The following is a 12,436-nucleotide window of genomic DNA, read 5'->3' on the forward strand; positions in this document are numbered from 1 at the left end:
CAACAACCTCATCTGGCCTCCTTGGGAATGTGGTACACAGACAGGCGCGCAAGCAAATACAACGCATATAAAATAATTTTAAAAAATAAAGAAAAGGAACTTCCTCAACCTCCTACTATGATAACAGATTAGAAACACACTGCGTATTTTGTACCTGTATGCACTATCTAGGGCAGCCTGAGTACTTCGGCTCTTTTCTTCCAGTTCATCCATGTCTACCTGAAGTCGGCCAAGATCTTTCTCTTGGCGTTCTACCACAGAATTTAGTTTTTTAATATTTTCTCTATGTTGTTTCTCAACTTCTTCTTTGCCATCAAGGACCTATGTTATCAAAACAGACAAGAACACTTTTCAAAAATGATGCCACGGTAGATAACACCAGGAATTTTTTAATACCGGCTATATCCTGAATAGGAAATTGGCCCACCAGTGCATGTGTCTGAACATGTACGCTCTGCTGGTGGTATTTTGGAAAGCTATGGAATCTTTGGCTGGAGGAAACAGATCACTGGAGAACAGGCCTTCAGGGTTAGCTCAGCCCCACGTCCAGCCTCACGTCTCTCTACAAACAGCTGCCACAAACTTGCATCATGGTCACATACCAAGCCCTTCGTCACACCTTCCCACTACAATGGAATCTCATCCTCTGAAATCTTGAGTCTAAGGAAACCTCTTCTTCTTTGAGTTGGTCATGTCAAGTATCTGGTCACAGGCATGTTAGATAACATATTAGCTATTCGTTTATCTGTTAGACTAAATAAAACCCTTTGCTTGCATGAACTCCCATTAAGTCATGCTGAATGCTCCACACGCCATGGCCATTACAGGAAGTAAGAACAATACATATACAGAGAGCACTGTCTGCTGGTCACCTGTCTTAAATGTTGTAACTCCTCTTCCAGCTCCTTAGCTTTTCTGTTCAGCTTTGCAATAACATTTTCATTGTCTTTGTCTTTAGTTCTTAATTTCTTAATGATGTTAGAATTATGCAGCTGCTGCTTTGAAAGTTTTTCTCCTGATGATTGTAAAAAAAATTTTTTAAAGCATAAATGCCAAAAACAATGGTTAAGAACCTTCATAGAAAGTTTTATCCAAACAGTAGCATATATAAGTTTTCTTTTTTTAATGCCATAAAAATTTTAAACCCCAGTATTAAAATTTACCTGAGCAGGAATTATCAATGAATATCAAAATTATTATGTGAAAGGATGCTAGGAAACACGATACTAACAGTCTTCATTTGATCTCTAGCTTCAAACTCAGGATCCTACTACCTCAACCTCCCAATGATGGGATGACAGGTTTGTACCACCATAGCCAGCTTACAGCTGTATTTTAAAACTGTCTATGTAACTGTGCTTCCTCTTGCCTAAAGTATGCCATATCTAGTACTATGTCAAATAATATACAATATACTCACTATTCAAAAGAATTCTAATGTAAGTTTTAAAAAAAAGTTGGGGTAAATGCTAATTTCAAGTGCAGTGAATTCTTCCAATTGTCCTCAAATTCTACACATGCTCTAAAACACATTTATATTCAACAACTTAAGTTATGTAATGTGACTATTTTAAAAATAGAAGAACAAACCTTAAAATAATTGCAATATCCCCATATAATGGACTTTATACAGCCATCAGTAATGATATACAACACATTTAGTAGTACAGTAACATATAAAGAAAGCTGCACATGAAACGTATGATCTTAATCTTGCTTAACATTGCAAAGAAAAATACACTGAAGAAAAACTAGACCTCCAAGATTAAAGAGACAAAACAAAACAGCTGAATAATTTTAAAAAGTCAAAATACAAACACAGTAAAAGGAAGTCATCAAATGCTAAAACCATAGCTCACCACACTCAAACCAAGGATGCAGAGACCTTATAGATCCTGAATTACAACCTTTAAATATCTTTGTTAAATGATGGACTCTTTCATTTCAAGCACAAATAATGCCTTGTTTTTGGAAAGTTTTAAAAAAAGTCTCCCTAGAACAAAAAGATATATGGCATATATTTCTTTTCTTCAACTATTTTTAAGAATCAGCAGAATACCCACCTTCTTCCATTAACCCTTGAATCTGTTCTTCTTTCTCCTTCAAGAGATCTGCAGTCTGACTACTATTTAATCTAGTGGCAAGTTCTTCTTTTATGGTTTTCACTTCCTAATTAAAAAAAACTATGGTTATCATAAAGAATTATTTTCACTCTAGGTATGTTTTTCTCATCTTTCCCATTTGAAGAAGCCACCCATAATCACATTCCCCATAATAAATTTGTCAGTTGAGTCAACCCACTTACCTAGTTAACTAAGACAAAGAAATAGCTTTGAATACCACATAAAAGCTATATAAGCAAGTTTTAATATGGAAATGTGAATAAAATAACTTCCTATACTCTCCTTCAGTATCTCTCTAGGTTACACTTCAGAATAACACAACAGTACAGGACAGGAGGTTGGTTAAAATTCTCAAGTTGCTACTAGTATCTGAAATGAGCTAGCTAATTAAAGCAACCAAGCATACAGAAGCATGAGATACTGTATAATAGTTAACAGGAAAACAATAAATTACCATTGACATTAGTCAGGAAGTAGGACAGGAGTCCTGTGAGATGGCTTGGTGGTTAAATAAATGCACTTGCCTCCAAGCCTGATGACCTGTACTTAATGTACAGGATCCACAGATCTTCGCAAGTGTGATTTACTGCGCCAAGCCCACACACACACCCATACACACACCCACACACAAAATTAAAATGTAAGAGATCTCAGCAACTACACAGGGAGAGCACTACTACAATGACACATAGAAGCCAGGGATGCTGCTAAGCATCCTACAACAAATAGAATAGCACCCTCCATAGCAGAATTAGCCTTCTAAATGCCAACAGCATCAAAGATGAGAAATGTCAGAACAAGTCAATATTACATATGCCAAAAGAGAGACATTATCCATTACCTATAAACTACACCTTTAATTGTACTTCAAGAAGTATAAATGTTTGAAGTGGTAAGAAAATAATCCATGGGACTAATGATTACTTTTTAAAATGTACACAGCACCATTTAGGTTTGTTACTCATTCTGATTTGAATTAGCATTTTTTTAGTTATCTTAATGATCTTTGCTATATATCTTGCAATGATTCATTCATAAATTACACAAATGCCCATTTAAAGAAAATTTGTGTGCACCACTATGGAAGACACAATAGACTTCAGGTGACTTCCCTGATTACTGCTCCACATTATTTTTTGAGTCACGGTCTGAACCTGGAGCTCATCAGTTTGTCAAGGCTGATTGGCTGGATAATGAGCTTTTTAAGGATCCATCTGTCTCTTGGCCCCAGCACTGAGGTTACAGACACAAACTATTGTCTGGCTTTTACACGGGTTCTACAGATCCAAATTCAGGTCCTCATGTTTGTTCCACAGGTATTTCAAAGTCTACTGGGCCAACTCTTCAGTCCTACATTTCTTTAAAGTATCAAAATCTACCAATTTTAATAAAACAAAAATCTATACTTCCCTTATTAATATACTACATATGTTTTGATATTTAATTTATATATATATATATATATATATATATATATATATATATATATATATATATATATATATTTTGGTTTTTCGAGACAGGGTTTCTCTGTATTGCTTTAGTGGTTGTCCTGGAACTCACTCTGTAGGCCAGGCTGGCCTCGAACTCACAGAGATCCACCTGCCTCTGCCTCCTGAGTGCTGGGATTAAAGGTGTGCGCCACCAACACCCAGCCATAAATATAAATTCATTCATGGAGTTCTATAGAGTTTAATTTAAATTACCTTCTTAGCAGCATCTCTCTCTTTGCAGGCTAGTTGAACTTTCTTTTCTGCTTCTGCAATTCTTTGGGTAAATTCATCCTTAAGGGAAGAAATGCTACTACTTTCTTCTTTTACTCTGAACATCTCACTAGATTCAAAATACATAAGAATGAAAAAAAAATACATGAGAATGAAGACAGTTTATATGGTTCAGAGGTACCAAGGTCTGTTGCCCAAACGCAGATGGCATTTTCTCCAGTATATAGCATATTAACATAGAACTGTGTGAGGTCTCATAACTTTTACTCTTCTCCGTTTTTAAGACAAGGTCAAACAATATAGTACAAGTGGCCTGCCTAACTCATCCCTGCCTCTGCTTCTTTGCCGGGATTACAGATGTGTGCCACAATGCCTAGCCAGCCAATCACCTTTTCAAAGAAAAATTACTTGCTAAACTTACTTTATATATCTATTGGTGTTGCTCAGGATTGAATCCAGGGCTGTGCATGCCAGAAAAATGTTCTATCACAGATCTGTATCCTCAGCCCTAAAAATTAATTTTAAAAATGAATATCTAAAACAACACCCACTGATGAAAATGTCACCAATATTAGATGTGCAAAACTAAGATAAAAGCAAATGTTTCAATGAATCTTTCCTGATATACTTCCTCAGTCATCTCAAAGTAAACCACTTCAACGTTTTAAACTACAGGATTTCAATTTTCACTAAATACATGTTTTAAATCTCTAATAATAAAAAAGGAGAAATATATATGAATGTATTTTTACGAAACATTTATTTTTCATGCCAGAGATAATATGGTAAAGATAATTTGAGAAAAAAAACCTTTAAATATGGTAATAACTGGAACACGATGCAATTTTCAGTGACTATAACCTGCAAAACATTTTGTAAAGGTTTATTTACTGAGTGTTTGCATGTGTGTATGTACATATACCACATATGACCTTGGTACCCTTGGAGTTACAAGGATGCTGGGAACCAAACACAGGTCCTCTGCAAAAGCAGCAAGTGTTCTTAACCACTAAGCCATCTCTCCAGCTCCAAACTGTAAAACACTTTAATCCAAGCATCAAAGTATACTGACTTGCGCAGCTGTGTGTAATCACTCACGTGCTTTCAATACTTACTCCTTCAGGTTGTCATAAGCTTCCTCTAGAAGTGCTTTTTCTTTACTAAGAGACAATAACTGAGCCTCCCTCTTCTCCAGTTTCTCATTCAGAAATCCAAGTGTCTGGATAAAGAGAACAAGCACACGTCAATCATTTGACTTTGAAAAGTTCATTTGTTATGCAGGCAAAGAGCTATGAGGGTAAGCCATTCACAAACCAAAAGCCAGTGCTGAGGTCAGGAGAGCACACAAAACAATGAGGCAGTACTAGTGTTTCTGGTAGCTAGATATTTTCTGTATTATTATTCTTTAACTTAAACATGTAATTTTTTACTACTATCTACTGTGCTTAAAAATAAAAATACCTTGAAAAACCTACAAGCAAGGCATTTGAATTTTCCAGGATGTATCAGTACAAAGCTAAAAAGAAGTAATTCTCTGAATCTCATTCCTTAGGTCTCACTACAGCAGTGATAAGCTAATCTGTAAAGGGAGAAAAGGTACCTTTCCACCTTCAAAACCATCTTGTCTGAGTCAGAACAGACTAACAGTCACTTGCCTTCATAAGGCACTGAAAACACAAACAGTAACTAGTGCTGGCTTTCAGGGATTTAAAGTATCAGCATGTACTCCATGGCTGCTACCATTCATTCAAAACTACAGCACAGCACTATGCTCCTGAATATTAAACCCAGGAAAGAGAATCTGCTGCTCCTAAAAATGGCAGGCAAGGCAAAACTGAGTACTTACAGTACATTTCTCCACGTATGTTATATATACATTTCAGAAGCCTGTTAAAGATGACAGCTCCCATTTAATTTCTAAGAATCAGGAAAAACCAAAGCACTGATTTAACATTAAAGAATCGACACCATTTCCTTCTGTATGTATCAGGGAGAAATCATTTGTCATTCCTAAGTTTTACTTTTGCTCCCTGAACATTTCATTTTCTCATTCACGTAAGACAGCTATTAACAGCAGATATCAAAGCCAAAACACTGTAAGAAGTATACTAGTTATGTCAATGAAAACACCAACATCAGAATATTAATCACAGGAAAGCATCATTACTATTCATATAAAGTATTTAGACAAAACCTAAAATTTCCCATAAATAGTATATACATGCAAAACATTTTGATACAACGAAAAACAGTAACATTTGGGTTGATTTAACATGTCTGTCAGAAGAGTTATGATATGTGACATAAAGAGTCCTTTGCAAACTGACATAAGGATGTTCAGTGCATAAAAGAATTTTACAGTGATCAGGATTGGCTGTAAAATGGAAATGTTGAGTTTTTTTTTTTTTTACAATATCTACCTATTCTACCATAGCTGCTTTGCAGACATTTCAAATAATTTAATATAATTATTCATTTTAAGGTACTTACTGCTACAATTAAATGACCAGAGATCTACTTTCTTTCTTTCTTTTTTTTTTTTTTTTTTTTTTTTGGTTTTACGAGACAGGGATTCTCTGTATTGTTTTGGAGGCTGTCGGTCCAGCCTGGCCTCGAACTCACAGAGATCCGCCTGCCTCTGCCTCCCGAGTGCTGGGATTAAAGGAGTGCGTCACCACCGCCCGGCGAGATCTACTTTCTTAAACCATCACACATCCAATAAATGTTTTCATCACTGACACAGCTCAAACCCAAACGTTGCAGTTACCTTGCAAACATCGTCCTTCTCGGGCGGTGCTTCCGGCTGACTTTCAGCAGCTACACACTGCTCAACAGCTGGTCCACAGACAAGATGCCCTTCGTTTGCTGGCGTAGAAGTCAACATATCTGGCTGTTCACAATTAACAGGAGTAGCACTTCGGCCACTTTCCTCTAATTCTGCTTCTTCAGAAGGTGCAATTAACGTTTCATTTCCTTCCTCTTCTTGAGTTTTTTCTTCAGTAGATTCTGCTACTTTAGTCTTTGGGGTTGAAGGATTCACTACTATAGGCACTAAAGCATAGCCCTTGCCTGGCAGTTCATCATCTGAGTTGATTTCGCTTACACTCCGGCTATCTAGAGACTGCACACTAAACGAGTCTATTCTTTCAAAAGCATCCGACGAACAGCAACTCTCGTTGAGCTTCTGGAACTCATCTAAGCGGCCATACTCAGGACACGCAGATGCAGAGAGCAGCTGAAATGATGTCTGCATGAGGTGAAGACTTGACTTTGCATCTGAAGTCTCTTGCCTTGAACTGGCTGAGCTCTCACTTATTACACTCTCATGATCTAAAACTTCAATATCACTGGTGGTAGAAGTGCCCGATGAGAAGGAGCTAACAGGAGGAGACGGTGTATTACTTTGTCTGTCTTCGTGCTTTTGTTCCTTAGTTTCCAAAGCCATAGCCTTAGTTTCTGCTGTGAGAGACTGGGTGGATGTGGTAGATGCATCTTCTGTTGCTGTGTTTACATGAACTATATTTTGAGAAGTCTTCAGTCGCACAGTGGGCACCTTCACCTCAGACTCTTTACCAGCAGTTTCTCCATGCTTGTCTTCAGGTACAGGTGAAGGAGGACCCACAGCCGGAGTTTCTCCTGGGACACACACAGTCTCTCTCACTTCTGACTCGGCTGTTTCAGAAGTTCTGGACTGGCCAGGGGATGATGACTCATGTAAACTGCTTTTCACCTCTTCCTCTGGCCGCTGTGATTTAGCTGGAGGTTTTGATACCACTGGACTCTTCTGGGTGGTCTGCACATCTGATGGAGAGAGAAAGGCACTGAAGAAACTTTCAGATTCATCTACTACAGTCCTTCGAACTGGCTTTGTAATTGCTTTAGGAGAGGCTGTTGGTGGACTCTGAGGTTCAGTGCTTGAGTTCAATCCCCAGGTTGAAGTATCCCATCCTCCACTCACAGGGGGACTTATTCCTTTGACAAAAATAAATAAGTTAATTAATTAAAGAAAACATCTAGCATTCATATTTCAATCACCATCAGGGTTTCATGTAAGAGAAAAGAAAACCTATGAAATAAATCCTAGATACGAAGTTAAACTCTTTGCTTACAGCATCACTAATTAGTTTCCAGGTTAACTTTGGGCCCAACAAATAAAACCAGGAAGGGCTGACCTGAGAGGGTCTATGAACAAGTATAAGACCAGGCTAGCAAGTATGACATTCCCCTCTGAGAACATACTTAAAGTAATGATACAGGTTTTATAGCCCATCCCAGGTATGTGACTCATCTCACAAAAACAGTTCAAATCTTCACTAACAGGTCACATAGTCACAGCACTATTTAGCCATACAATCATTTTATTCTGGTAACACTAGATAATAAAACTTGATTATAAGCTAAACAGACGACAATCAAAATAAACACCTTTAATCCCAGCACTCAGGAGGTAGAGGCAAACGGATCTCTGTGAGGTTGAGGCCACCCTGGTCTACAGAGAGAGTTCCAGGACAGGTTCCAAAACAATACAGAGAAACCCTGTCTGGAAAAACCAAAGGGGGGAAGGGAAGAGGAGAGACAGAGGGAGGGAGGGAGGGGAGAAAGGGAGGGAGGGAGGGAGAGAGAGAGAGAGAGAGAGAGAGAGAGAGAGAGAGAGAGAGAGAAGAAAATGACTCCATTCCAGATAACCTGCCCTTAAAAATAAAATACACAGCACTATTGACGCCTCAGATCAGATTTCGGGAGGGAAAGAGTATTTTTATATTTAAAACTTATTTGATTTCAAGTTTAGCAACTCAAACGCTGGGATCCAACCACAAAAAGCAAGGTGTACAACTCAATAGCAAGGTCATCTAACACACGGAAAGAAGACCAGGACATACCTACATACACACGTAGACTAAGATGTCAATGGTTCAAACTTGGGCCTCAAGTCTTTAACAATGTACAATTAAAACCAGAAACCAGAGTGATCAAGTTCTCTTTTCATCCAAAACGTTTGTGCTCCTGTGCACTTTGCTAACCACGTAAAACGCTAAAGAACCCCTCAGACTTAAAGACACAAGTAACTGGACCATCGAAAGAGCAATTTCAGCCATTTCAGTCAACCTGAAAGACCTAGTTCTGCAGAAAAGTAGTTACACTTGGGAACTCATAGAGCAAGCGCACAGTCCCCTGGTACTATCCCCAGTACATTCTGTGCCTCATCACCTGGAGCAAGTTACTTAGACAGTCTGAGTTTCGTTTAGCTCTTGGGTAGAACACCGGTGTTGTCAGTCCTGACGCGGGCTGTTTTGAAGACGAGGAAGCTTTTTGTAAAGTCTGTGCTACCAAGCGTGAAGTGTTGGTTAAGTGCTACCCACGGGGCTCCCTGACTCGGTGAATTTACATAGTTCCGACCTAGGACGCAAACTGCGGAAGACGCGCAGAAATTAGGGGGTCGGCGGCTGTGCTGAGGTCCGTGCAGGTAGGGCCTGGGGGGCAGGACCAGACTGTGACCTGACACCCGAGGTCAGCAGGACCCGCACCGCGGCCGAGCTGGGGTCTGTCTGAGGGCGAGCAGGCACGACTCCCGGGGACCCCCTTACCCGGCTCGCCGTACGGGATGGTCTCGGCCCAGGCGCTCGGCTCCTCCTCCTGGATGTCCAGGACCCTGTCGATGGACTTCTGGGCCTGAGACAGGGCCTGCTTGGCGAAACTGGACAACTGCGAGGCGTTGAACCAGCTCATGGCCCCTCGTCAGCGCCGGCCAGGGCCAGGGCCCACCGCCTCCCGCGGCCGCGCCTCAGCTCACAGCCTCCCGCACAGCTGAGCCCGGCCCCACTGCGCATGCGCGGCCCTTCCACGTACACAACCACCAGATCCGGGAGCCGAGTTCCGCCCAGCCGGAAGGACGGGGCGAGGCGTGACGCCACATCCGGGAGCGGAGGGTAGCCCTTAGTTACGGTTTCTGAGACCAGGCTTTCCAGGGTTGCGCCTGCTTTCTGCCGACCGACACGGTTTGCGCCGGAGCCGCACGTGCCTCGCAGTGAACACGACGGTTAGGCTTCACGTTTCTCTTGGCACGCGAAAAATGCTTGACCAGTTCTCACTGGGCCTGGTTGTCTTTGCTTTGCCTTCCTGACTTACGGACACTGTCCCCAAATCCTGGAACGTTTACAAACGAAGCCACTCGCCTCAAAACTGAGTTGTGTAATCCGAATGACGTTATCATTATCAGCACACTCCTAAGCCAAAAGGTGGGGCTTTTAGGAACCTACTGAGCTCAAGGTGACGCCAGAAACGACAAGTACCCAACTGAAAGGTCAGAGAGTCTTTACCCTCTCAAACATTACGTACCAAGGCCATGCCAACCATGATCCAGAAATAAGTTCCCCCATCACAACACGAGCTGTGCAGATCTTGGACCTCTCGGTCTTTGGAACTGTAAAAACTAGGTTTGTGTTGTCTGTGAACCAGCCACTTTGGAGGGACTAAGACACTTGGGTAGCAATAAAATAAAACTCATCGGTATACATTGTGCATGCTACTTAAAAGATATCGCCTGAATGCACTTTTTTCACACTTGGTCATGGAAGGAAATTTAAAATAGATGGCCTTCCTTATCCAGTCAGCAGGTGTTGGTCTAATAATGCTAAAGAAAAAAATTATACCAGCATTTAAAAGCTAAATTTCAATTAGACATCCAGAGTTTCAGCCCCTTGGGAAAAGAGAATCCAATCCTGCTCTAAGAACGACAGGCAACTAAGGAATGCGGATACTAAGAATGGGAGAAACAGTCTTCTTCAGGGAACATCACACCAATTGGTTATCAAATACCAAATGGTCAGCCCTGAAACCATACACAAGCAACATTATACAGTACAGATGACCAGGCTATATTTATGTATTAAAAATATATACTACACACATACATACATATATATGTGTACAAATAATGAAAAAAGAGGCTATGAATTTGAAAGACAGCAAGGAGGGCTATATGAGAGGTGTTTTTTGTTTGTTTTGTTTTTCTCTGTATTGCTTTGGAGCCTGTCCTGGAACTAGCTCTTGAACTCACAGAGATCTGCCTGCCTCTGCCTCCCAAGTGCTGGGATTAAAGGCGTGCGCCACCAACACCCCGGTCATGAGAGGGTTTTGAGGGAATAAAGGAAAGGGAGAAATGATGTGATTATAATTCCCCAAAACATCCCCTAGGGCTATCCTAAAAGCTACCAATGTGGTGGCTTAAAATTACACAAATATTTTCAGTTTGGAGCCACAAGTCTGAAATTGTTCAACAGAGCTATCCTCCCTCCCGCTGAAAGCTTCAAGAATGCACCCTGCTTTGGTGGATGAATCTCCTAGCTTTACATCTTTGCAGGCAATCCTTTTCCTTGGTTACAGATACATCATTCATTTTTATCTCCCTCCCATTTTTATCTCACAGCATTACATTTTTGACTGTGTCAGAAGCCCTGGGTAGCAGGCTAGTGGCTAGACGGTTCTTAATGAAACCCAAGTTCTAGTTCTTGGCAACAGAAAAGCAACCTGCCCAGTCCCTGAAGAACAGAAAGGGGGCCGGGTAGGAGTTGTTGACACAGAAAAATTCTATAGGGAAGATGATGGCAAACCAGAGAATGACAGAAGACAAAGCTAAGCCTGAGGATGAAGGAAAATAGCTGAATGTCACAGGGAAACTGGTCTTTGACAAAAGCTAGATGAGAAAGTACAAACAAAAGACGAGCCACAGAACAGGGAAAGTCACAAGATGAGGGCACATCAGAATCCCTGCAAGCAAGGTGGAAAGTGACTTGTGGTAATGTCATAGCTGAGGAGAAATGGGGGGGGGGGAGGAAGGTTTTCATTGGATGGAAAGAAATGTATAGAATGTGTTGGCGTAAGAGGCAAACATGGTAGCTGAGGGGATTGAAGGAGGTGCCAAAAGGGAATTATGACCTGTACCTTTAATGTTTTTGTCTCTGGATTCTGACTTCTCTGAGAGTATCACAGGCCTTGCTTGCTTTGGTAGATTTTTGCAAGCCCTGTGTTTTAACCTTTTGTTTTTTCATTATCCTTACCAGAAACCTCTGATCCAAACAGCACAGGGTTCTGACTCATATATGTACACTATAAAACATAAAAGTGTTTGCAGACCCAAAGAAAAATGTCTTCGAATGTACTAATACTTGAGTTACTTATACAAGGTTGTACTAAGTAACAATTCTTTCCAAACAGCCTAGACGAGTATATAAGAAAAACTGTCCCAATACTTCTAAATGCACAGCACTGGGCAAGTGATATAAGCCACCCAAAGTTATTTTCTAAGTTCTATGATAAAAATATTGTTGCCTTTTTATAAAAATTATAACAGCATCTTTATGAGGGAGGTACTCAGAGTTAAGAATCTTTATCTTTAAAAAGACTTAACTGCTAGAAGGCAGAGGCAGGTGGATCTCTGTGAGTTCAAATGTAGCCTGGTTTGCATAGTGAGTTCCAGACAAGCTAGAGCTACATAGTGAGACCCTGTCTTGAAAAAAAACCAAACCAAAACAAAAAAAGGTTTGCTCTGGGATACATCCCTATAGAAGGGGATGGTGGGAGGAGTGTCAC

General features: G+C 40.5%; 1 protein-coding gene across 1 annotated transcript in view; it reads right to left on the bottom strand.

Annotated features, from left to right (window-relative positions):
• Positions 1-9,681, bottom strand: part of Tmf1 (TATA element modulatory factor 1) — a 25,283-nt gene extending 15,602 nt beyond the window's left edge. The window contains exons 1-7 of the mRNA XM_005071190.4: positions 9,433-9,681; positions 6,615-7,819; positions 4,963-5,066; positions 3,830-3,956; positions 2,064-2,169; positions 873-1,015; positions 155-321 (exon numbers count right to left, since the gene is read on the bottom strand). Coding sequence (XP_005071247.1) covers positions 155-321; positions 873-1,015; positions 2,064-2,169; positions 3,830-3,956; positions 4,963-5,066; positions 6,615-7,819; positions 9,433-9,574 — 1,994 coding nt within the window. The 5' untranslated portion in view covers positions 9,575-9,681. The remainder of the gene's footprint in view (positions 1-154; positions 322-872; positions 1,016-2,063; positions 2,170-3,829; positions 3,957-4,962; positions 5,067-6,614; positions 7,820-9,432) is intronic.
• Positions 9,682-12,436: the final 2,755 nt, after the last annotated feature.

This window comes from Mesocricetus auratus, unplaced genomic scaffold (genome assembly GCF_017639785.1).
Source record: "Mesocricetus auratus isolate SY011 unplaced genomic scaffold, BCM_Maur_2.0 Super-Scaffold_100676, whole genome shotgun sequence".
Taxonomy (NCBI): Eukaryota; Metazoa; Chordata; class Mammalia; order Rodentia; family Cricetidae; genus Mesocricetus; species Mesocricetus auratus.